Source organism: Bombina bombina, chromosome 5 (assembly GCF_027579735.1).
Source record: "Bombina bombina isolate aBomBom1 chromosome 5, aBomBom1.pri, whole genome shotgun sequence".
In the NCBI taxonomy this organism is placed as follows: Eukaryota; Metazoa; Chordata; class Amphibia; order Anura; family Bombinatoridae; genus Bombina; species Bombina bombina.
The window spans coordinates 1082011408-1082038733 of record NC_069503.1 but is presented as its reverse complement, the minus strand read 5'-3'; the positions used below and the strand labels follow the sequence as shown (position 1 = coordinate 1082038733).

Here is a 27326-nt window from a genome sequence, read left to right as displayed (position 1 = left end):
ATGCGTCAGCCGACCAAGATTTCAACCAAAGCGCTCTGCGCGCCACAATAGCAAACCCAGAATTCTTAGCCGCTAACCTAGCCAATTGCAAAGTGGCGTCTAGGGTGAAAGAATTAGCCAATTTGAGAGCATTGATTCTGTCCATAATCTCCTCATAAGGAGGAGAATCACTATCGAGCGCCTTTATCAGTTCATCAAACCAGAAACATGCGGCTGTAGTGACAGGGACAATGCATGAAATTGGTTGTAGAAGGTAACCCTGCTGAACAAACATCTTTTTAAGCAAACCTTCTAATTTTTTATCCATAGGATCTTTGAAAGCACAACTATCCTCTATGGGTATAGTGGTGCGTTTGTTTAAAGTAGAAACCGCTCCCTCGACCTTGGGGACTGTCTGCCATAAGTCCTTTCTGGGGTCGACCATAGGAAACAATTTTTTAAATATGGGGGGAGGGACGAAAGGAATACCGGGCCTTTCCCATTCTTTATTAACAATGTCCGCCACCCGCTTGGGTATAGGAAAAGCTTCTGGGAGCCCCGGCACCTCTAGGAACTTGTCCATTTTACATAGTTTCTCTGGGATGACCAACTTTTCACAATCATCCAGAGTGGATAATACCTCCTTAAGCAGAATGCGGAGATGTTCCAACTTAAATTTAAATGCAATTACATCAGGTTCAGCCTGTTGAGAAATGTTCCCTGAATCAGTAATTTCTCCCTCAGACAAAACCTCCCTGGCCCCCTCAGATTGGGTTAGGGGCCCTTCAGAGATATTAATATCAGCGTCGTCATGCTCTTCAGTAACTAAAACAGAGCAGCCACGCTTACGCTGACAAGGGTTCATTTTGGCTAAAATGTTTTTGACAGAATTATCCATTACAGCCGTTAATTGTTGCATAGTAAGCAGTATTGGCGCGCTAGATGTACTAGGGGCCTCCTGAGTGGGCAAGACTCGTGTAGACGAAGGAGGGAATGATGCAGTACCATGCTTACTCCCCTCACTTGAGGAATCATCTTGGGCATCATTGTCATTATCACATAAATCACATTTATTTAAATGAACAGGAATTCTGGCTTCCCCACATTCAGAACACAGTCTATCTGGTAGTTCAGACATGTTAAACAGGCATAAACTTGATAATAAAGTACAAAAAACGTTTTAAAATAAAACCGTTACTGTCACTTTAAATTTTAAACTGAACACACTTTATTACTGCAATTGCGAAAAAACATGAAGGAATTGTACAAAATTCACCAAATTTTCACCACAGTGTCTTAAAGCCTTAAAAGTATTGCACACCAAATTTGGAAGCTTTAACCCTTAAAATAACGGAACCGGAGCCGTTTTAACACTTTAACCCCTTTACAGTCCCTGGTATCTGCTTTGCTGAGACCCAACCAAGCCCAAAGGGGAATACGATACCAAATGACGCCTTCAGAAAGTCTTTTCTAAGTATCAGAGCTCCTCTCACATGCGACTGCATGCTCAAAAACAAGTGCGCCACACCGGCGCGAAAATGAAACTCTGCTTATGCTTTGGGAAAGCCCCAGAGAAATAAGGTGTCTAATACAGTGCCTGCCGATATTATAATATCAATAAACCCAGATAAAATGATTCCTCAAAGCTAAATATGTTTTAAAACTGAATCGATTTAGCCCAGAAAAGTCTACAATCTTAATAAGCCCTTGTGAAGCCCTTATTTACCATCGTAATAAACATGGCTTACCGGATCCCATAGGGAAAAATGACAGCTTCCAGCACTACATCGTCTTGTTAGAATGTGTCATACCTCAAGCAGCAAGAGACTGCACACTGTTCCCCCAACTGAAGTTAATTGCTCTCAACAGTCCTGTGTGGAACAGCCATGGATTTTAGTTACGGTGCTAAAATCATTTTCCTCATACAAACAGAAATCTTCATCTCTTTTCTGTTTCTGAGTAAATAGTACATACCAGCACTATTTTAAAATAACAAACTCTTGATTGAATAATAAAAACTACAGTTAAACACTAAAAAACTCTAAGCCATCTCCGTGGAGATGTTGCCTGTACAACGGCAAAGAGAATGACTGGGGTAGGCGGAGCCTAGGAGGGATCATGTGACCAGCTTTGCTGGGCTCTTTGCCATTTCCTGTTGGGGAAGAGAATATCCCACAAGTAAGGATGACGCCGTGGACCGGACACACCTATGTTGGAGAAATAAGATACACTTCTACATTTAAGGCAATTGAACTCTGGACAATAGAACCCTGTGAGAGAATAGACAACCAATAACTACTAGAGCACATAGAGGGATATAAACTATTATTAGAAATAATTTAGTTATAATAATGGTAAAGGTTATTACTATATGAATAGTGAAAACCAAGGACATGTGAAATTCTTTACTTAGGATAGGCATATATAAAATAAAACAAACAAAAAAAAAAAACATTTCTAGCCTCCCGTATTTTTTATCTTTTGGTGGCTTTTTGGAATAAACTTTTTCATTATATTTTACTCCCCGAGTAGTGCCTGCCTCATTTCTCCACTGTACTCACTTTTTGGGGTTGATCCCCCCTGGTTACGGCACTCCGATATTGTTTGCACGTCATTGGATGTTGGATACATTCACGCTTCCTTGTGGTTCCGGTTCCGGTCTAGGATTAGCGCTGCAGCACGCCATGGTTTTGCTCCATGGTTACTAACCTGCTCTCACCCTTCAGATGATTATTTCACCTGTGCTCTAGTTAAGTAATAATGAAAATCTGGCCTGTTAAGGGTCCTGGGGACTGGAGTTGAGAAACACTGCTGTGGATCATCAAAGAATAGCTGCCTTCAGCATTTTCCATTGCCCTTTAAATGAGCCCTCCCATGCATTACCCTTGTATTGGCTTGAGACACGCACACTAACAATGTAATGACTGCATGTGAGCAACGCTAAGGCGCATACATTCAAAGGTCAGTGTAAAATGCAGCAGAGTGTTATAGGTTAGTATGTTTATTTAACATAAAATGGCTAAATTGATAACATAGGAACATTAATGTCCTGCTGAAACTAATGACCTTTAGCTATAAATATATCTTTCAGAAGAAATATAAAATGTATGCAAATGTAGATGCAAATCATTTGTGTAGCTGTGTTAGAATAATACCTGATGCCTCGTAATTTAGCTCTGTTGTCATGACGATCAATAAGATTGTGCAATATCTCAAGCACTAGTTGTCTTAGTTCACAGTCTTCCATTAAAGAAGGAGACAATAGGGGATCAATAATAGGTATTGGAAGAGCCGCTGCAATGGTCTTTGACTTATACCCTGATGTCACCTGTAAAAAGAAAAAAAGTACAGTATGACATAACTTGGATATTTTTTATTTTGAAATATGTACCATAAGCTACTTGTAGGAAACAAGTTATGAATATAATTTTTAAAATTTACCTTTGATCAAAACAAGGTGTTAGGGTCAAAGGACCACGCAATGCAGTAGAATTACATAATGAACAAGAACATAATAAAAAGACAATGCAATAGCACTAACTCTGATAAATAAATAAGCAGTAGAGTTTTTTTTGATAAATAATTTTTTCTCCCATTTTCTGGCCCCCATTATCATGTGACAAGCATCGTATACCCTGTGAGAATGTGCACATGCGCAATAGGATCTTGCTCCCCCAAAAATGTGAATATAAAAAGACGGTGCAAAATTTTTATGATGGAAGTAAATTGGAAAGTGTCTTAAAACTGCATGGTCTATCTGAATCATAAAAGTTTATTTTGCCTTGAGCGTCCCTTTAAAACACACGAGTAACATTATGGTTAGAAACATATTAGTTATACACAAGGCATAAACCCTAAACCAAAGTTCTATTTTAATCATAGGTAAATCTGTGCTACCATTCTATAAATGAAGAAACAATGATAAATGGTTTTAAGATTAATTTCATCCCACTTAGCACAAGGGAGGGATACACTCTGGGAAACAAATTAAATAACAAATATATTACAGGGAGTGCAGAATTATTAGGCAAGCTGTATTTTTGAGGATTAATTTTATTATTGAACAACAACCATGTTCTCAATGAACCCAAAAAACTCATTAATATCAAAGCTGAATAGTTTTGGAAGTAGTTTTTAGTTTGTTTTTAGTTATAGCTATTTTAGGGGGATATCTGTGTGTGCAGGTGACTATTACTGTGCATAATTATTAGGCAACTTAACAAAAAACAAATATATACCCATTTCAATTATTTATTTTTACCAGTGAAACCAATATAACATCTCAACATTCACAAATATACATTTCTGACATTCAAAAACAAAACAAAAACAAATCAGTGACCAATATAGCCACCTTTCTTTGCAAGGACACTCAAAAGCCTGCCATCCATGGATTCTGTCAGTGTTTTGATCTGTTCACCATCAACATTGCGTGCAGCAGCAACCACAGCCTCCCAGACACTGTTCAGAGAGGTGTACTGTTTTCCCTCCTTGTAAATCTCACATTTGATGATGGACCACAGGTTCTCAATGGGGTTCAGATCAGGTGAACAAGGAGGCCATGTCATTAGATTTTCTTCTTTTATACCCTTTCTTGCCAGCCACGCTGTGGAGTACTTGGACGCGTGTGATGGAGCATTGTCCTGCATGAAAATCATGTTTTTCTTGAAGGATGCAGACTTCTTCCTGTACCACTGCTTGAAGAAGGTGTCTTCCAGAAACTGGCAGTAGGACTGGGAGTTGAGCTTGACTCCATCCTCAACCCGAAAAGGCCCCACAAGCTCATCTTTGATGATACCAGCCCAAACCAGTACTCCACCTCCACCTTGCTGGCGTCTGAGTCGGACTGGAGCTCTCTGCCCTTTACCAATCCAGCCACGGGCCCATCCATCTGGCCCATCAAGACTCACTCTCATTTCATCAGTCCATAAAACCTTAGAAAAATCAGTCTTGAGATATTTCTTGGCCCAGTCTTGACGTTTCAGCTTGTGTGTCTTGTTCAGTGGTGGTCGTCTTTCAGCCTTTCTTACCTTGGCCATGTCTCTGAGTATTGCACACCTTGTGCTTTTGGGCACTCCAGTGATGTTGCAGCTCTGAAATATGGCCAAACTGGTGGCAAGTGGCATCTTGACAGCTGCACGCTTGACTTTTCTCAGTTCATGGGCAGTTATTTTGCGCCTTGGTTTTTCCACACGCTTCTTGCGACCCTGTTGACTATTTTGAATTAAACGCTTGATTGTTCGATGATCACGCTTCAGAAGCTTTGCAATTTTAAGAGTGCTGCATCCCTCTGCAAGATATCTCACTATTTTTGTCTTTTCTGAGCCTGTCAAGTCCTTCTTTTGACCCATTTTGCCAAAGGAAAGGAAGTTGCCTAATAATTATGCACACCTGATATAGGGTGTTGATGTCATTAGACCACACCCCTTCTCATTACAGAGATGCACATCACCTAATATGCTTAATTGGTAGTAGGCTTTCGAGCCTATACAGCTTGGAGTAAGACAACATGCATAAAGAGGATGATGTGGTCAAAATACTCATTTGCCAAATAATTCTGCACTCCCTGTAGTATGAAATCTGTGCACTATTTATATCTGTTGGCTCAGACATATGCAGCTTTTTATGTAAATTTATTATATAAATAATCAGAAAAACAAAACAAAAACAAAAAACTTAAGCTTATTCTACAAGTTTAAAGGGACATGAAATGTATTATTATTTAGTTTATCACATTTGCTTCATTCTCTTGGTATTCTATGTGGAAGGAGCAGCAATGCATTACTGGGAGCTGACTGAACATATCAGGTGAGCCAGTGACAAGACATATGTATATAAAGTCACCAATCAGCAGCTAGCTCCCAGTACCGCTTATGAGTGCTTAACTTGGTATGATTTTCAACAATGGATACCAAAAGAATGAAGCAAATTATTTAATTAAAGTAAGTTCGGAAATTCATTTAAAATTGCACACTCTACTTGAATCATGAAAGTTTAATTTAGATTTTACTGCTCCTTTCAAGATAAAATATTACATATTAAGAAAAAACATAATTTATGCTTACCTGATAAATTTATTTCTCTTGTAGTGTATCCAGTCCACGGATCATCCATTACTTGTGGGATATTCTCCTTCCCAACAGGAAGTTGCAAGAGGATCACCCACAGCAGAGCTGCTATATAGCTCCTCCCCTAACTGTCATATCCAGTCATTCAACCGAAAACAAACAGAGAAAGGAGAAACCATAGGGTGCAGTGGTGACTGTAGTTTAATTAAAATTTAGACCTGCCTTAAAAGGACAGGGCGGGCCGTGGACTGGATACACTACAAGAGAAATAAATTTATCAGGTAAGCATAAATTACACGGATGATGGGAGGGACAAGGCAGGATTAAGCGGAAGGAACCACTGCCTGAAGAACCTTTCTCCCAAACACAGCCTCCGAAGAAGCAAAAGTATCAAATTTGTAAAATTTTGAAAAAGTGTGAAGTGAAGACCAAGTCGCAGCCTTGCAAATCTGTTCAACAGAGGCCTCATTTTTGAAGGCCCAGGTGGAAGCCACAGCTCTAGTAGAATGAGCTGTAATCCTTTCAGGGGGCTGCTGTCCAGCAGTCTCATAGGCTAGGCGTATTACGCTCCGAAGCCAAAAGGAGAGAGAGGTTGCCGAAGCTTTTTGACCTCTCCTCTGTCCAGAGTAAACGACAAACAGGGAAGATGTTTGATGAAAATCTTTAGTAGCTTGTAAGTAAAACTTCAAGACACGGACTACGTCCAGATTATGTAAAAGACTTTCCTTCTTTGAAGGATTAGGGCACAACGATGGAACAACAATCTCTTGATTCAAATTCTTGTTAGAAACCACCTTAGGTAAAAACCCAGGTTTGGTACGCAGAACTACCTTATCTGCATGCAAAATCAGATAAGGAGAATCACATTGTAAGGCAGATAGCTCAGAGACTCTCCGAGCCGAGGAAATAGCCATCAAAAACAGAACTTTCCAAGATAAAAGTTTAATATCAATGGAATGAAGGGGTTCAAACGGAACTCCTTGAAGAACCTTAAGAACCAAGTTTAAGCTCCACGGGGGAGCAACAGGTTTAAACACAGGCTTAATTCTAACCAAAGCCTGGCAAAATGCCTGGACGTCTGGAACCTCTGCCAGACGCTTGTGCAAAAGAATAGACAGAGCAGAAATCTGTCCCTTTAAGGAACTAGCTGATAATCCTTTGTCCAAGCCCTCTTGGAGAAAAGACAATATTCTAGGAATCCTAAACTTACTCCATGAGTAATTCTTGGATTCACACCAATAAAGATATTTACGCCATATCTTGTGGTAGATTTTCCTGGTAACAGGCTTTCGTGCCTGTATTAAAGTATCAATGACTGACTCGGAGAAGCCTCGCTTTGATAGAATCAAGCGTTCAATCTCCATGCAGTGAGTCTCAGAGAAATTAGATTTGGATGATTGAAAGGACCTTGTATCAGAAGGTCCTGTCTAAGAGGCAGAGTCCATGGTGGAAAGGATGACATGTCCACTAGGTCTGCATACAAAGTCCTGCGTGGCCACGGAGGTGCTATCAGAATCACTGATGCTCTCTCCTGTTTGATTTTGGCAATCAGTCGAGGGAGCAGAGGAAACGGTGGAAACACATAAGCCAGGTTGAAGAACCAAGGCGCTGCTAGAGCATCTATCAGCGTCGCTTCTGGGTCCCTGGACCTGGATCCGTAACAAGGAAGCTTGGCGTTCTGGGAGACGCCATGAGATCCAACTCTGGTTTGCCCCAACGATGAATCAACTGAGCAAACACCTCCGGATGGAGTTCCCACTCCCCCGGATGGAAAGTCTGACGACTTAGAAAATCCGCCTCCCAGTTCTCCACGCCTGGGATATGGATTGCTGACAGGTGGCAAGAGTGGTACTCTGCCCAGCGAATTATTTTTGAGACTTCTAACATCGCTAGGGAACTCCTGGTTCCCTCTTGATGGTTGATGTAAGCCACAGTCGTGATGTTGTCCGACTGAAATCTGATGAACCTCGCTAGGGAACTCCTGGTTCCCCCTTGATGGTTGATGTAAGCCACAGTCGTGATGTTGTCCGACTGAAATCTGATGAACCTCAGTGTTGCTAACTGAGGCCAAGCCAGAAGAGCATTGAATATCACTCTTAACTCCAGAATATTTATTGGAAGGAGTTTTTCCTCCTGAGTCCACGATCCCTGTGCCTTCAGGGAATTCCAGACTGCACCCCAACCTAGAAGGCTGGCATCTGTTGTTACAATTGTCCAATCTGGCCTGCAAAAGGTCATACCCTTGGACAGGTGTACCTGAGACAACCACCAGAGAAGAGAATCTCTGGTCTCTTGATCCAGATTTAGCAGAGGGGACAAATCTGTGTAATCCCCATTCCACTGACTCAGCATGCATAATTGCAGCGGTCTGAGATGAAGGAGCGCAAATGGCACTATGTCCATTGCCGCTACCATTAAGCCGATTACCTCATACACTGAGCTACTGAAGGGCGCGGAATGGAGTGAAGAACACGGCAAGCATTTAGAAGTTTTGATAACCTGGACTCCGTCAGGTAAATTTTCATTTCTACAGAATCTATAAGAGTCCCTAAGAAGGAGACTCTTGTGAGTGGGGATAGATAACTCTTTTCCTCGTTCACTTTCCACCCGTGCGACCTCAGAAATGCCAGAACTATCTCTGTATGAGACTTGGCAACTTGAAAGCTTGACGCCTGTATCAGGATGTCGTCTAGATACGGAGCCACCGCTATGCCTCGCGGTCTTAGAACCGCCAGAAGTGAGCCCAGAACCTTTCTAAAGATTCTCGGGGCTGTAGCCAACCCGAAGGGAAGAGCTACAAATTGGTAATGCCTGTCTAGAAAGGCAAACTTTAGAAACCGATGATGATCCTTGTGAATCGGTATGTGAAGGTAGGCATCCTTTAAGTCCACTGTGGTCATGTACTGACCTTCTTGGATCATGAGTAGGATGGTCCGAATAGTTTCCATTTTGAAAGATGGAACTCTGAGGAATTTGTTTAAGATCTTTAGATCCAAAATTGGTCTGAAGGTTCCCTCTTTTTTGGGAACCACAAACAGATTCGACTAAAAACCCTGTCCTTGTTCCGTCCGCGGAACTGGATAGATCACTCCCATAACTAGGAGGTCTTGCACACAGCGTAGGAATGCCTCTTTCCTTATCTGATTTGCAGATAGCCTTGAAAGATGAAATCTCCCTTGTGGAGGGGAAGCTTTGAAGTCCAGAAGATATCCCTGAGATATGATCTCCAACGCCCAGGGATCCTGAACATCTCTTGCCCACGCCTGGGAGAAGAGAGAAAGTCTGCCCCCTACTAGATCCGTCACCGGATAGGGGGACATTCCTTCATGCTGTCTTAGAGGCAGCAGCAGGCTTTCTGGCCTGCTTGCCTTTGTTTCTGGACTGGTTAGGTTTCCAGGCCTGCTTAGATTGAGCAAAAGTTCCCTCTTGTTTTGAAGCGGAGGAAGTTGATGCTGCACCTGCCTTGAAATTTCGAAAGGCACGAAAATTAGACTGTTTGGCCTTTGCTTTGGCCCTGTCCTGAGGAAGGGTGTGACCCTTACCTCCAGTAATGTCAGCAATAATTTCCTTCAAACCAGGCCCGAATAAGGTCTGCCCCTTGAAAGGAATGTTGAGTAATTTAGACTTCGAAGTCACATCAGCTGACCAGGATTTAAGTCATAGCGCCCTACGCGCCTGGATGGCGAATCCGGAATTCTTAGACGTTAGTTTAGTCAAATGAACAATGGCATCAGAAACAAATGAGTTAGCTAGCTTAAGTGTTCTAAGCTTGTCAATAATTTCAGTCAATGGAGCTGTATGGATGGCCTTTTCCAGGGCCTCAAACCAGAATGCCGCCGCGGCCGTGACAGGCGCAATGCATGCAAGGGTCTGTAAAATAAAACCTTGTTGAATAAACATTTTCTTAAGGTAACCCTCCATTTTTTTATCCATTGGATCTGAAAAAGCACAACTGTCCTCAACCGGGATAGTGGTACGCTTTGCTAAAGTAGAAACTGCTCCCTCCACCTTAGGGACCGTCTGCCATAAGTCCCGTGTAGTGGCGTCTATTGGAAACATTTTACTAAATATAGGAGGTGGGGAAAAAGGCACACCCGGTCTATCCCACTCCTTGCTAATAATTTCTGTAAGCCTTTTAGGTATAGGAAAAACATCAGTACTCACTGGTACCGCATAGTCACGGAGGTTCTCAAGCTTAAATTTAAAATTAGAAATCTCTGAATCAGGTTTCCCCGAATCAGAGATGTCACCCACAGACTGAAGCTCTCCGTCCTCATGATCTGCATATTGTGACGCAGTATCAGACATGGCCCTTACAGCATCTGCGCGCTATGTATTTCTCCTAACCCCAGAGCAATCGCGCTTGCCTCTTAATTCAGGCAACCTGGATAATACCTCTGACAGGGTATTATTCATGATTGCAGCCATATCCTGCAAGGTAATCGCTATGGGCGTCCCTGATGTAATTGGCGCCATATTAGCGTGCATCCCCTGAGAGGGAGGCAAAGGGTCTGACACGTGGGGAGAGTTAGTCGGCATAACTTCCCCCTCGTCAGAATCTTCTGGTGATTTTTCTTTTATAGTTAAAGACTGATCTTTACTGTTTAAGGTGAAATCAATACATTTAGTACACATTCTCCTATGGGGCTCCACCATGGCTTTCAAACATAATGAACAAGTAGTTTCCTCTATGTCAGACATGTTTAAACAGACTAGCAATGAGACTAGCAAGCTTGGAAAACACTTTAAACAAGTTTACAAGCAATATAAAAAACGTTATTGCACCTTTAAGAAACACAGATTTTGTCAAAATTTGAAATAACAGTGAAAAAAGGCAGTTACACTAATGAAATGTTTACAGTGTATGTAATAAGTTAGCAGAGCATTGCAGCCACTTGCAAATGGATGATTAACCCCTTAATACCCAAAACTGAATAATAAAAGACAAAAACGTTTTTTGTTTTTTTTTCAAACAGTCACAACAACTGCCACAGCTCTACTGTGGCTTTTTACCTCCCTCAAAAACGACTTTGAAGCCTTTTGAGCCCTCCAGAGAAGTCCTGGAACATGCAGGAAGAAGCTGGATATCTCTGTCAGTATTTTTAGCTGCACAGAAAAGCACTAAAATAGGCCCTTCCCACTCATATTGCAACAGTGGAAAGCCTAAGGAAACTGTTTCTAGGCAGAATTCAAGCCAGCCATGTGGAAAAAAACTAGGCCCCAATAAGTTTTATCACCAAATACATATAAAAACGATTAAACATGCCAGCAAACGTTTTATATTACACTTTTATAAGAGTATGTATCTCTATTAATAAGCCTAATACCAGTAGCTATCACTGCATTTAAGGCTTTACTTACATTAGTTCGGTATCAGCAGCATTTTCTAGCAAATTCCATCCCTAGAAAAATATTAACTGCACATACCTTATTGCAGGAAAACCTGCACGCCATTCCCTCTCTGAAGTTACCTCACTCCTCAGAATATGTGAGAACAGCCATGGATCTTAGTTACTTCTGCTAAGATCATAGAAAACGCAGGCAGATTCTTCTTCTAAATACTGCCTGAGATAAACAGTACACTCCGGCACCATTTAAAAATAACAAACTTTTGATTGAAGAATAAACTAAGTATAAAACACCAGCTATATAGCAGCTCTGCTGTGGGTGATCCTCTTGCAACTTCCTGTTGGGAAGGAGAATATCCCACAAGTAATGGATGATCCGTGGACTGGATACACTTAACAAGAGAAATATGAAATTGGTGAATTGAGTTTCACGCCATTCCTGCTTCTACATTATATATATTTTTCAAATTGGAGGACATCACCAAAGCAACATTAAAGGGACAGTAAAGTTAAAAGTAAACTTTCATGGTTCGGATAGAGCATGCAATTCTAAATAACTTTCCAGTTTACTTCTGTTATCAAATTTGCTTCGTACTCTTAGTATCTTTTATTGAGGAACAAAACTGGTAGGCTCATTAGAGCTCAGGAGTATGCACGTGTCTTTAGTACTCTATGGCAGCAGTGTTTTGCAACATTATACAACAAAGCTACAAATGTTGCAAAACACTGCTGTCATAAAGTACTAAAGTAAAAGTTTTATTTTTTAGAACACATTCAGATGATACAACTGGTTGAACAATGGCTGTGCTAGTGGACACATACAAACATCTCACCATGAGTAAAGATCTTAGCAGCATTATCTGGATCCTCTTTGTTCCAAAGTCCCTAAAAGGAAACAAAATAACAAAAAACTAGTAAGTCTGGAGATGTATTTTACTTCACAATAAACAAATAAATGATTTCACAGTCCAGACATGAGTATCCAGTCCAGACATGAGTTTATATTCTGCTTTAAACTATGCGACAGAATCTTTGCAATAATGTAATGTTTTTAGGTTATACTGATTGAGAAGATTCAAAATGACTTTAGATGAATTAATGTTTTCAAAAATGTTTTTAAAAGTCTAAATGAAAAGGAGTAGATTTTACATAACATCTTTGCATCGCTTTATTTAAAAATGATTCTTTCTGGCTTATGTTTCTCTTACACGGATACTGGGACTGTTTCTGTCGGAGTTTGTGAACATCACGGTTCGAAAATAATTTTCTCCTCTATTGATAGGTCCTGTTAATTCATCAGAGAAAATCCTGAGTAACCTGGGATAAATATTACACTTTCACTACTATATAATTGTATATGACAGTACTTGGTATGCGAATTACGCACCTCATAACAGTCAGATAGGGACAGGTATATTTTATATCTTATACCAAGAATTTGATTCAACATCTTACTATTTGTTGTTGTTGTTTGAATGCCAGGCATTACAAGTTTAACTGAACAATGATCTGCAGGAGGAATAGCATATCAAAAACTTGCTTAAAATTGTTCTTTATTCCAAAACAAGTTAAAAAAAAAATGTTAGAATATACTTACTATATTAAATAGCAAATTGTTGGATCACAGATTTAAAGGGATATGAATCCCAATTTTATTCTTTCCTGATTCAGATAAACATTTAATTTTAAGCAATTTTCCAATTTACTCCTTATTATCAATTTTTTTTTTCGTTCTCTTTGCTTTGTTGAATGAGCAGCAATGCACTACTGGTTGCTGACTGAAGACATGGGTGAGCCAATGACAATTGGTATATATATGCAGCCACCAATCAGCAGCTAGAACCTATGTTCTTTGCTGCTCCTGAGCTTTCATACATAAACCTTTCAGCGAAGGATAACAAGAGAAGGAAGCAAAGTAAATAAGAGAAGTAAATTAGAAAGTTGTTTAACATTGTATTCTCTATCAGAATCATGAAAGAAAATTTTGGGGTTTCATTGTGCCTTTTGCCATGAGGCAAGACAATAAAAGTATTTTTTTATTAAGATATAGTTGTATCAGAGATGTTGCTTTAAGTATGGTCATTTTAATATTTTCTGTCCACACAATGAAAACCATTTGCCATGCAGTGACTTTGCTAGGAGAAGAGCATGTTGCCATAGCAACAGTCAAACGTTGTCATAGAAACAGACTAGTACATTATATTTATCCAAACTATTTCTTAAAAATATACAAAACTAAAATGTGGTTTATTGAAGTAACAATATCTAACACAGTGAATAAGGAGAAGTGTCACTGTTGACAAAACTGATATCTTCTAAAAGATACAAACACTTGGAATATGTTCTTTTATGGGGTGGGGGGAAACTAACCCAACCTAGTGTAAACAAGCTGGACACATTAGGATCTAGGCAATGAGTGGCACAGATGGAAGCAAGGCGGCCAGTTTATTTCTGTATCGTTATGCAAATCTGATCTGTAGGTAGATAGTGCGTGTTTTATATTGGCAGCATCTGTCTAGCATAATCATATGTAAAATACAGCTTCAGACATAAATGACTGAATGTAAAAATAGCAGTGTACCTAATAAAAACCCACTGGAGTACCATTAGCATATAAGGTAGATGCAATGGATTTTTTATTTTGTACATATTTGTGTTTGGCCGGGAAGTGCTAAAACCTCTAGATTTCCTTTCATTTCAATAGCAGGACATACCACACACTCAAATGGAGTTTTTTTGTAACACAAAAATCGATTTGATAATAATAATAATAAAAAACAGAATTTATGCTTACCTGATAAATTACTTTCTCCAACGGTGTGTCCGGTCCACGGCGTCATCCATTACTTGTGGGAAATATTCTCCCCCACAGGGAAAGGCAAGGAGAGCACACAGCAAGAGCTGTCCATATAGCTCCCCCTCTGGCTCCGCCCCCCAGTCATTCGACCGACGGTTAGGAGAAAAAGGAGAAACTATAGGGTGCCGTGGTGACTGTAGTGTATAAAGAAAAAAAATTTCAACCCGATTAGGAAACCAGGGCGGGCCGTGGACCGGACACACCGTTGGAGAAAGTAATTTATCAGGTAAGCATAAATTCTGTTTTCTCCAACATTGGTGTGTCCGGTCCACGGCGTCATCCATTACTTGTGGGAACCAATACCAAAGCTTTAGGACACGGATGAAGGGAGGGAGCAAATCAGGTTACCTAAATGGAAGGCACCACGGCTTGCAAAACCTTTCTCCCAAAAATAGCCTACGAAGAAGCATAAGTATCAAATTTGTAGAATTTGGCAAAAGTGTGCAGAGAGGACCAAGTCGCTGCCTTACATATCTGATCAACAGAAGCCTCGTTCTTGTAGGCCCAAGTGGAAGCCACAGCCCTAGTAAAGTGAGCTGTGATTCGGTCAGGAGGTTGCCGTCCGGCAGTCTCATAAGCCAATCGGATAATGCTTTTCAGCCAGAAAGAGAGAGAGGTAGCAGTAGCTTTTTGACCTCTCCTCTTACCAGAGTAAACGACAAACAAAGATGAGGTTTGTCTAAAATCTTTTGTTGCTTCTAAGTAGAACTTTAAAGCACGAACAACATCTAAATTGTGTAATAAACGTTCCTTCTTTGAAACTGGATTCGGACACAGAGAAGGAACAACTATTTCCTGGTTAATATTCTTGTTGGAAACAACTTTTGGAAGAAAACCAGGCTTAGTACGCAAAACAACCTTATCTGAATGGAAAAACAGATAGGGTGGATTACATTGCAAAGCAGATAATTCAGAAACTCTTCTAGCAGAAGAAATAGCAACCAAAAACAGAACTTTCCAAGATAATAACTTAATATCTATGGAATGTAAAGGTTCAAACGGAACCCCTTGAAGAACTGAAAGAACTAAATTTAGACTCCAAGGAGGAGTCATGGGTCTGTAAACAGGCTTGATTCTAACCAAAGCCTGAACAAAAGCTTGTACATCTGGCACAGCTGCCAGTCGTTTGTGTAACAAGACAGATAAAGCAGAAATCTGTCCTTTTAGAGAACTAGCTGACAACCCTTTATCCAAACCTTCTTGGAGAAAGGAGAGAATCTTTGGAATTTTAATCTTACTCCAGGAGAATCCCTTGGATTCACACCAGCAGATATATTTTTTTCCATATTTTATGGTAAATCTTTCTAGTCACAGGTTTTCTGGCTTGGACCAGAGTATCTATCACAGAATTCGAAAACCCACGCTTGGATAAAATCAAGCGTTCAATTTCCAAGCAGTCAGCTGCAGAGAAACTAGATTTGGATGTTCGAATGGACCTTGTACTAGAAGATCCTGTCTCAAAGGTAGCTTCCATGGTGGAGCCGATGACATATTCACCAGGTCTGCATACCAAGTCCTGCGTGGCCACGCAGGAGCTATCAGAATCACCGAGGCCTTCTCCTGTTTGATCCTGGCTATGAGCCTGGGAAGGAGAGGAAACGGTGGAAACACATACGCTAGGTTGAACGACCAAGGCGCCACTAATGCATCCACTAGAGTCGCCTTGGGATCCCTGGATCTGGACCCGTAGCAAGGAATCTTGAAGTTCTGACGGGACGCCATTAGATCCATGTCTGGAATGCCCCATAATTGGGTTAACTGAGCAAAGACCTCCGGGTGGAGTTCCCACTCCCCCGGATGGAAAGTCTGACGACTCAAAAAGTCCGCCTCCCAGTTGTCTACTCCTGGGATGTGAATAGCAGATAGATGGCAGGAGTGATTCTCTGCCCATTGGATAATCTTGGTTACTTCCTTCATCGCTAGGGAACTCTTTGTTCCCCCCTGATGATTGATGTACGCAACAGTCGTTATGTTGTCCGACTGAAATCTTATGAACCTGGCTTCCGCTAGCTGAGGCCAAGCCAGGAGCGCATAGAATATTGCTCTTAGTTCCAAAATGTTTATCGGGAGAAGCGACTCTTCCTGAGACCATAGGCCCTGAGCTTTCAGGGAGTCCCAGACCGCGCCCCACCCCAAGAGGCTGGCGTTGGTCGTGACGATGACCCACTCCGGTCTGCGGAAACTCATTCCCTGAGACAGGTGATCCTGGGTCAACCACCAGAGAAGTGAGTCCCTGGTTACCTGGTCTACTTGAATTTGGGGAGACAAGTCTGTATAGTCCCCATTCCACTGATTGAGCATGCACAGCTGTAATGGTCTTAGATGAATTTGAGCAAAAGGAACCACGTCCATTGCTGCGACCATTAGTCCTATTACTTCCATGCACTGAGCTATGGAGGGTTGAGGAATAGAATGAAGAACTCGACAAACGTTTAGAAGCTTTAGCTTTCTGACTTCTGTCAGGAAGATCTTCATTTCCACAGAATCTATTATTGTTCCCAGAAAAGGAACCATTGTGGACGGTGACAGTGAACTCTTTTCTATGTTCACCTTCCACCCGTGAGATCTGAGAAAAGCCAACACAACGTCTGTGTGGGCCCATGCTTTGGAAAGAGACGACGCTTGGATTAGGATGTCGTCTAGATAAGGTGCTACAGCGATGCCCCTCGGCCTTAGGACCGCTAGAAGGGACCCTAGCACCTTTGTGAAAATTCTGGGAGCGGTGGCTAAACCGAATGGAAGAGCCACGAACTGGTAATGTTTGTCCAGAAAGGCGAACCTCAGGAACTGATGATGAGTTTTGTGGATTGGAATATGCAGATACGCATCCTTTAGATCCACGGTAGTCAAATATTGACCCTGCTGGATTGTCGGCAAGATTGTCCGAATGGTTTCAATTTTGAAGGATGGAACACTGAGGAACTTGTTTAATATCTTTAAATCCAGAATTGGCCTGAAAGTTCCCTCTTTTTTGGGAACCACAAACAGGTTTGAGTAAAAACCTAGACCTTGTTCCCCGGAGGGGACTGGGTTTATCACTCCCATCTTTGATAGGTCTCTTACACAATGTAAGAATGCCTGTTTCTTTATCTGGTCTGAAGATAAGCGAGACAGGTGGAACCTTCCCCTTGGAGGAAGTCCCTTGAACTCTAGCAGGTATCCCTTGGAGACTATCTCTAGTGCCCAGGGATCCGGAACATCTCTTGCCCAAGCCTGAGCGAAGAGAGATAGTCTGCCCCCTACCAGATCCGGTCCCGGATCGGGGCTACCCCTTCATGCTGTCTTGGTAGCAGCAGCAGGTTTCTTGGTCTGTCTACCCTTGTTCCAGCCTTGCATGGGCTTCCAAGGGGGTCTGGGCTGGGCCGCGTTACCTTCTTGTCTAGCGGCAGTGGAGTTATTAGCCGGTCCGTTCCTGAAATTGCGAAAGGAACGAAAATTAGACTTGTTCTTAGCCTTAAAAGGCCTATCCTGTGGGAGGGCATGGCCCTTACCCCCAGTGATGTCTGAAATAATTTCCTTCAATTCCGGCCCAAAAAGGGTCTTACCCTTGAAAGGAATATTAAGTAACTTAGTCTTGGACGACACATCTGCCGACCAGGATTTCAGCCAAAGCGCCCTCCGCGCTACTATAGCAAAACCAGAGTTTTTCGCCGCCAATTTCGTTATTTGAAAGGCGGCATCCAATATAAAGGAATTAGCTAATTTTAATGCGTGAATTCTGTCCATGACTTCTTCATAGGAAGTCTCTTTCTGGAGCGACCTTTCTAGTTCCTCGAACCAAAAGGACGCGGCTGAAGTGACAGTAATAACACACGTAGCTGGTTGAAGGATGAACCCTTGCTGAACAAAAATCTTTTTAAGCAATCCTTCCAATTTTTATCCATAGGATCTTTGAAAGCGCAGCTGTCCTCTATAGGAATAGTGGTGCGCTTGGCTAGTATTGAAAAAGCTCCCTCAACCTTCGGGACCGTCTGCCATGCGTCCCTTCTAGGGTCTATTATGGGAAACATTTTCTTAAATATAGGAGGTGGGGCAAAGGGTACACCTGGCTTCTCCCACTCCTTTTCCACTATGTTCGCTACCCTTTTGGGTATTGGAAAAGCGTCGTCGTGCACTGGGACCTCTAAAAATTTGTCCAATTTGCACAACTTCTCTGGTACTACCATAGAATCACAGTCATCCAGAGTAGCTAATACCTCCTTTAGCAAAGCGAGGAGATGTTCTAGCTTAAACTTAAATGCTACTATATCAGGTTCTGCCTGTTGAGAAATTTTTCCTGAGTCTGAAATTTCACCCTCAGACAGCCCTTCCCTCACAGCCAATTCCGATTGATGTGAGGGTAAAATAGATAAAGCATCGTCAGCGTCTGATTGTTCATCCCTTTTATCTGTATTTAAAGCTGAACAATCATGCTTTCTCTGAAATGCTGGCAGTTTGGATACAAGATTTGCTATAGAATTATCCACTACTGCTGTTAATTGTTGCATAGAAATAAGCACTGGCGCACTAGGTGTCGCCTGCGCGGGCAAAGCTGGTGTAGACACAGAAGGAGAGGATGTAGAACTATCCCCACTACCTTCATTAGATAAATCATCTTGGGCAAAATTATGAAATGTAACAGAGCTGTCCTCATTTTGTTTGGACGCTATGGCACAATTATCACAAACACTCGAAGGGGGAACCACATTTGTCTCTACACACACAGAACATAGGTTATCTGATGGCCCAGACATGTTAAACAGATTTAGGCAGGCAAACAATGCAATAAAAACGATTTTAAACAAAAACGTTACTGTCTCTTTAAATAATAAAATGACACACTTTATTTCTGAATGTTCAAAAAACTATGAAGGCAATATCCGATTTTTCTGAAATTTGGACCCCAGTGTCTTAATGCTTAGAAAGTATTGCACAGCAAATATGGAGACTCTAGCTCTTAAAACAAGCAAACCGGAGCTAATTGTTGGATTTAACCGTTTTTATACACCACAATCCCTGCTTACAGCATTGCTGCAGCTTTTACCTTTCTTAGGGGTCAATCATCCACAGAAATAAGCCTTCTGGAGTCACTTTCTGAGCCACAGGACCCTCTCACATGGAACTGCATGCACTGCCTTGGAATTAACTGAAGTGCCAAAATGAGGCCTCCTCCCTCAGTACACTAGAGTGAAGGGGCCTTCCTGACTAGATTTAGGTGTCTAAAGCAAGCCAGATCAATAAAAAACGCCCCCAAGTGTATATGAGCTTATAAAACATTTCAATTGCCATCATATTGTAATAAAAAACAATCGATTTGGCCCCTGACAGTGTCTACCAGCATAAAAATCAAAAAGGGGAAGCCTGTTATCTTTTTTGCTGAGGTAAAAGAAAAATGGCTTACCGTTTTCCCTGAGGGGAAAAATGACTGTCATCTAGCATTAGCCTGTGTTGTTAGAAGGAGACTAGTCATACCTGAAGCAGATAAGTCTGCAAACTGTTACCCCCAACTGAAGTTCTCTGGTTTCAACAGTCCTGCGTGGTAACAGAAATGGATTTTAGTTACTTGTGCTAAAATCATAGCCCTCTTAAACAGAAATCTTCATCACTTTTCTGTTGTAGAGTAAATAGTACAAGCCAGCACTATTTTAAAATAACAAACTCTTGATAGAAGAATAAAAAACTACAACTAACACCACAAACTCCTCACCATCCCCGTGGAGATGCTACTTGTTCAGAGCGGCAAGGAGAATGACTGGGGGGCGGAGCCAGAGGGGGAGCTATATGGACAGCTCTTGCTGTGTGCTCTCCTTGCCTTTCCCTGTGGGGGAGAATATTTCCCACAAGTTATGGATGACGCTGTGGACCGGACACACCAATGTTGGAGAAAAATGGACAAGACTTGGAAACAACAGTACAGAGTACCAGGTTTAACCCCATCAGGAATTTGCAATAGTCACTGTTTTGCAGGACAAATAGAAGTCAAGGAAAGCCTACCCAGAATAGGGTGTGTGTATCATAATAATCACTATGAATAGGTTTTACATTATATATCTATGGTCATAGACGTTAACAGCTTTCAGTGGCAAGGCTAGTTTGATTCATCTCGGAACAATGAACACTAAGCAATAAACATTAAAAACATGATAAAAAGACAATTCAATAGCACTTAGTCTAAACTTCAAATGAGTAGTAGATTTTTTTCTGACGATATTCAAAGTTATGTCTATTTCCACCCCTCCTGTATCATGTGACATCAGCCAATGACAAGTGCATATACGTATATTCTGTAAATTCTTGCACATGCTTAGTAGGTGACTAAAAAGTGTAAATATAAAAAGACTGTGCACATTTTGTTAATTTATGTAAATGTGAAAGCTGTTTAAAATTGCATGGTCTATATGAATTTTAAACTTTAATTTTGACTTGAGTGTCCCTTTAACAGAGCGAAAATCATGTGTGCATAAATGCTGTTTCCAAGACTGTGTGCTTAGAACTACTAGTATGTAATCTTTAAATAGAACTCACTTTTTACCCCTTAACTTCTAGAGACCCTTGGAACGTTCCATGCTGATCCAAAAGTGCTGGGCTTTAACACCCTATGGACATGGAACGTCCTAACTTTTGTGGCGTCCTGCTCCCTTCTATGCACAAACGCCACTTGAACTGACTGGGGATGTGCCTTGCAACACAGGCAGTCGCCCAGGAGCCAATCAACACCATTTTTGAAGAACATGATAGCAGTGACAATCTTGCTTCCTTTTTTGTTTACAATCTGAGCTTGGACAGATGGATCTGTCTTGAAGGTGTTAAACAGTGGAGAAGGAAAAATGGATATTCCCTTTGATGTAATAATAGGCAATGAAACACATTTTTAAAGAAAAACATACCCAAGGTGACTGGTATCAATAGTATGTGATGATACACCAAACACTGGTACTTTCCCCATAATAAACATCATGATCTCAGACCTCTGGTAATCTGGTAAATTGCTTCCAAAAAAACCTGCAGAAAAAAAAAGTTAAGAAATAATAAAAAAAAACTATTTACTAATATAGAATACATTTTCCCCCATACATCTTTACTCTTGTACAGCAAAAAAAGGAAAAAGTTCCTGGAGACTTCTGCGGCAAATAAAAGCAGCTTTATTGGAATACAAGTTAAAATGAGCGCACAGTAGACAGAGAGTGCTGACAGAACACAGAACAGTCAGCACTCTCTGGGCTCTATTTAACAAGCTCTGTATGGACCTTGATGGCCCCTGTTTCTGGCGAATCTTAAGACTCGCCAGAAACAGTAGTTATGAAGCAGCGGTCACAAAGACCGCTGCTCCATAACCTGTCCGCCTATGTGCCCTGGAGCCAGGGATACGGTTATATCTTTAGAAGGTGAAGGTTCTTCTGCTTATGAGGAATCTTCATCTGATGTTGAGCCTGATATTTCCTAAAGTTTGTTTAAAGTTGAATGTATTCATTCTCTTTTAAATGAGGTCTTGGTTAAAAATCCTAAAGCTTCTAATGACAAACCTTGTAATCGCTTAAATGCAGTTATTTAAGACTGCTGTTAAACCTCCTGAAGTCTTTCCTTTTCCTGATGCTGTCTCTGACATGATTTCTAAGAAATGGTCTAAGCATGGAAATTAATTTAACCCTTCCGCCGCAAGGTTTAAGAAATGATATCCTTTACCAGCTAATATTGAGTTATGAGAAACAGCTCTTAAGGTTGATGGGGATATTTCCTCTTTGGCTAAGTGCACTTCTACTCCTTTGGAAGATAGTATTTCTCTAGACAGGTAGTTAGAGTCTTTTCCCAGGAGGGCATTTTTACTAGCGGGTTACTTACTTATTTCTATAGCTCATGTGGCTGCTGCTTCATCGCATTGGTTACACAGACTTTCTGAACAGTGTTTTAAAGATTCTCTTTGTGACAAACTTAAAGGGACACAAAACCCAATTTTTTTCTTTCATGATTCAGATAGAGAATGCGATTTTAAGCAACTTTCTAATTTACTCCTATTACATATATATATATATATATATAAGTCATTCTCTTGCTATCTTTGTTTGAAAAAGCAGGAATGTAAGCATAGGAGCCGGACCATTTTTGGCTCAGAGCCTGGGTAGGGCTTGCTGATTGATGGCTACATTTTGCCACCAATCAGCAGGCACTACCCGGGGGCTGAATGGGCCGGCTCCTAAGCCTAATTAGAAAGTTGCTTAAAATTGCATGCTCTATCTGAATCATGAAAGATAAAATTTGGATTTTGTGTCCCTTTAAGTTTACTTAAAGTGAAGGTCAATGTCGATGAATTAGTGCCCGGTTTTATAATCCTATTAAAAACAAGGGCACTTTTTTCATCAAAATTGACATTTCATTTACGTCCTTCTAAAAACTTACCTTTTAATCCCGACAGCCGCTCCAGCAATTCCCCTGACCGCCGGAAGCCTCTTCGAATCCGGCTTCCTCCAATCACGGCTTCGGGGGGGGGGGGTCATGGCCTGAGGCAACACTGTGATTAGAGGAAGCATGATTCATCAATTTGAACCAGCGAAGACGGCTTGCGACGGGCGGAGGAAGCACTGCAGCGGCTGTCAGGATTAAAAGGAAAGTTTTAGAAGAAAATGAGTGAAATGTCAATTTTGATGAATTAAAGTGCCCTTGTTTTTAATAGGATTATTAAAAGCCGGGCACTAATTCATCAAATTTGAAACGCTAATTCTTTTATTTGTGATGCTGTTTTTGATATTATGAAAAGTAATGTCCAAAGTATGTCTTTGGCAGTTCTTGCCAGGAGAGCTTAATGCTTATAGCCTGGTCTGCTTATATGGTGTCTAAATCTAGATTGTTATCTCTTTGCTTCAAGGGTAAGAAATGGTTTGGTTCAGATTTAGATTCTATTATTTCTACTGTTACCGGGGGTAAAGTCGCCTTTATTACTCAGGATAAAAAATCTAAGGAAAAATATAAGGCCTTTAATCATTTCTGTTCCATTTGCCAGAATAAGGAACAAATGAGTGAAGTTTCCTCTGATCAAAAACAAAGTACTTCTGGTTCAGTTTGGAGACCCAGTGCTAACTGGAATAAGTCTAAGCAGGCTAAGAAAACTACTCCTGCTTCTAAGAAAGCATGAAGGTGTGGCCCCCGATCCAGTGTTTCTGGGCAGGTTAAAGTTGCGGACGAGTTAAGGAGCAGCAGTCTTAATACCGCTGCTTCTTAACTCCTGTTTCCGGGAAAAAGCAGCATCCACCGCTTAGTAAATATACCCCTAAGTCTCTTTTAACCCCTTAACGACTGAGGACGTGCAGGGTACGTCCTCAGAAAAAAGGCAGTTAACGCCTGAGAACGTACCCTGCACGTCCTCAGAGTGGAAAGCAGCTGGAAGCGATCCTGCTCGCTTCCAGATGCTTTCCGGTTATTGCAGTGATGCCTCGATATGGAGGCATCCTGCAATTACCTTTTTAAGCCATCCGGTGCAGAGAGAGCCACTCTGTGGCCCTCTCTGCACCGGAGATCGGTGGCTTACTTTGTTGGTGGGTGGGAGCCGGACCGGGAGGCGGCCATCGATGGCCCTGGTTATGTGAAGGGGGGCAGGATCGTGGGCGGGGGTGGCTGGGGGCGCGCACGGGCGCGCGCGCGTGCACAGGAGGGTGGGGGCGGGCGCGTGCACGGGGAGGGAGCGGGTGGGAACCGCTACACTACAGAAAATTTTGAAAAGAAAAATGTTAAAAAAATTTAAAATATATATATAAAAAAAAACGATCAGCAAGGTGGTGGGGGTTTGCCTGTGTGGGGGTGGGGGGGGGAAGCTACACTACAGAAAAAACAAAAAAAACAAAAAAGCACTTTTTATTGCAAACTGGGTACTGGCAGACAGCTGCCAGTACCCAAGATGGCCCCCAATAAGGCAGAGGGGAGGGTTAGAGAGCGGTTTTGGGGGGGATCAGGGAGGTTGGGGGCTAAGGGGGGGAATCATACACAGTAGCATATGTAAATATGCTATATAAAAAAAATTCTGCCAGTACTTAAGATGGCGGGGACAATTGTGGGGTGGGGGAGGGAAGGGAGCTGTTTGGGAGGGATCAGGGGGTGGGATGTGTCAGATGGGAGGCTGATCTCTACACTAAAGCTAAAATTAACCCTGCAAGCTCCCTACAAACTCCCTAATTAACCCCTTCACTGCTAGCCATAATACACGTGTGAGGCGCAGCAAGATTTAGCGGCCTTCTAATTACCAGAAAGCAACGCCAAAGTCATATATGTCTGCTATTTCTGAACAAAGGGGATCCCAGACAAGCATTTACAACAATTTGTGCCATAATTGCACAAGCTGTTTGTAAATGATTTCAGTGAGAAACCTAAAATTGTGAAAAATTTTACTTTTTTTTTAATTTGATCGCATTTGGCGGTGAAATGGTGGCATGAAATATACCAAAATGTGCCTAGATCAATACTTGGGGTTGTCTACTAGACTACACTAAAGCTAAAATTAACCCTACAAGCTCCCTAAAAGCTCCCTAATTAACCCCTTAACTGCTGGGCATAATACACTTGTGGTGCGCAGTGGCATTTAGCGGCCTTCTAATTACCAAAAAGCAACGCCAAAGCCATATATGTTTGCTATTTCTGAACAAAGGGGATCCCAGAGAAGAATTTACAACCACTTATGCCATAATTACACAAGTTGTTTGTAAATAATTTCAGTGAGAAACCGAAAGTTTGTGAAAAATTTTGTGAAAAAGTGAACGATTTTTTGTATTTGATCGCATTTGGCGGTGAAATGGTGGTATGAAATATACCAAAATTGGCCTAGATCAATACTTTGGGATGTCTACTAAAAAAAAATATATACATGTCAATGGATATTCAGAGATTCCTGAAAGATATTAGTGTTCTAATGTAACTAGCGCTAATTTTGGAAAAAAATGGTTTGGAAATTGCAAAGTGCTACTTGTATTTATGGCCCTATAACTTGCAAAAAAAGCAAAGAACATGTAAACATTGGGTATTTCTAAACTCAGGACAAAATTTAGAAACTATTTAGCATGGGTGTTTTTTGGTGGTTTTAGATATGTAACAGATTTTGGGGGTCAAAGTTAGAAAAAGTGTGTTTTTTTCCATTTTTCCTCATATTTTATCATTTTTTTTATAGTAAATTATATGATATGATGAAAATAATGGTATCTTTAGAAAGTCCATTTAATGGCGAGAAAAAACGGTATATAATATGTGTGGGAACAGTAAATGAGTAAGAGGAAAATTACAGCTAAACACAAACACCGCAAAAATGTAAAAATAGCCTTGGTCCCAAACGGACAGAAAATGGAAAAGTGCTGTGGTCATTAAGGGGTTAAGAGGCTTAGTTTCAGTTTGTCCTAATTCTCTGGCTACTGCTCAAGTTTCTTTAGGAACATCAGATAGAATTCAGACTAGAGACTCTTGGAGAAAAGTTGGTCTGTTCTATGTATTAACCTTTGTTTTAAAACTTCAAGTTAGGTTCCAGTCTCTCCTGAAGCTGGGATTTTGCTTCTAAAGATCCTGTCAATTGTATGGAGGTTTCTAAGAGTACAATGGGTCTGGTTCCCTCGGGAAATAAGGTTTCCAATGTTAATTCTGAGTCATCTTGCATTAAGACATGGTCACAGTAGTGATCTGAGCAGAACTGACAATTTCCTGATGATAAGGGTGATGTTTTAAATTCCCTTTTCTAAAGAACAGTTGTCGTCTAGATTTGAAATTAATATTTTCAGTCCTCAGTTTTGTCTCCTAGAGAAGTGGTTTCTTATTCAGCAGGTGTTAAAATGGATATTGAACAAATATTGTAGGTACCTAGTAAGGATCAAGGTCCCATACATAGTATTAGTAGTTGCAATACTACTTATCTTGTTGTTTTAGCCTGTTGTTACGTCTACCCAGAATGGTTTTCAAGCTGAGCCTGGGTAGAACGTTAGTGGTTTTGGTAATCATACTGTCATTTTACAGGATTTGGTATCCAATACTAGTACAGAGGTTCCGTTACCTTTAACGGTTTACCGTTAATCGTCTTTACATACTTTTACTAAATTCTACCATTTTGATGTGCTTGCTTCCAATGAGGCAGCTTTTGGCAGAAAGGTGCTTCAGGCAGTTATTTCAGTTTGATTCTTGTCTGTTTTATGTTTTTATGTGCATTTAAAAAAACAAATTGTGCTTACCAGTGCTTCATTCATTACTTGTGGGAATTAAGAACCTGGCCACCAGGAGGACGCAAAGAAACCACAGCCAAAGGCTCAAACACCTCCCTCACTCCCCTCATCCCCCAGTCATTCTGCCAAGAGAACAAGGAACAGTAGGAGAATATCAGGGTATAAATGGTGCCAGGAAAATAATATTAAATTTAGGTCCGCCCCCCAGGAGAAACGGGTGGGAGCAGTGTACTCTCCTCCCACAGATGGAAATGAAATTATCAGGTAAGAATAATTTATGTTTTTCATCTTAATGGGAGGAGAGTCCACTGCTTTATTCATTACTTGTGGGAACAAATACCCAAGTTCTAGAGGACACTGAATAAAAACAACGGGAGGGTAAAAGGAGGCGGACCCTATACTGAGGGCACCACAGCCTGCAGAACCTTTCTCCAGAAAGCTGCTTCCGCCGAAGCAAAAACATCAAATTTGTAAAATGTTGCAAAAGTATGTAGAGAGGACCAAGTAGCTGCCTTACAAATCTGCTCCATAGAAGCCTCATTCTCAAAGGCCCAAGAAGAGGCCACAGCTCTAGTTTAATGAGCTGGAATCCTCAGAGGAGGCTTATGTCCCGCTGTCTCAAGGTGAAACGGAGGACACTCCTTAGCCAAAAAGATAAGGAAGTCGAAGAGGCCCCCTGACCCCCACGCTTCCTGGAAAGAGAAAGAAACAGAGAAATAAGTTTGTCTAAATTCCTACGTGGCCTGAAGATAGAACTTCAAGGCACAAACCACATACAGAATAACGTTGAAAGGAATCACAATCTCTTGTTTGATGTTGCTAATTGACACAACATTAGGAAGAAACCTAACTTGGTTCGTAGAACAGCCTTATCAGCATGTAAAGCCAGATAAGGAGGGACGCATTGCAAGGCAGT

The 27326-nt window shown here is 41.2% G+C and overlaps 1 protein-coding gene across 2 annotated transcripts in view; it reads right to left on the bottom strand.

Annotated features, from left to right (window-relative positions):
• The window catches only part of EFR3A (EFR3 homolog A), a 619646-nt gene that overhangs the window by 203934 nt on the left and 388386 nt on the right, over nt 1–27326 (bottom strand). For both annotated transcript variants that reach the window (XM_053715365.1, XM_053715366.1), the window contains 3 exons: nt 21119–21233; nt 12229–12280; nt 3135–3307 (listed from right to left, as the gene is read on the bottom strand). In XM_053715365.1, the coding sequence (XP_053571340.1) occupies nt 3135–3307; nt 12229–12280; nt 21119–21233 (340 nt within the window). The remainder of the gene's footprint in view (nt 1–3134; nt 3308–12228; nt 12281–21118; nt 21234–27326) is intronic.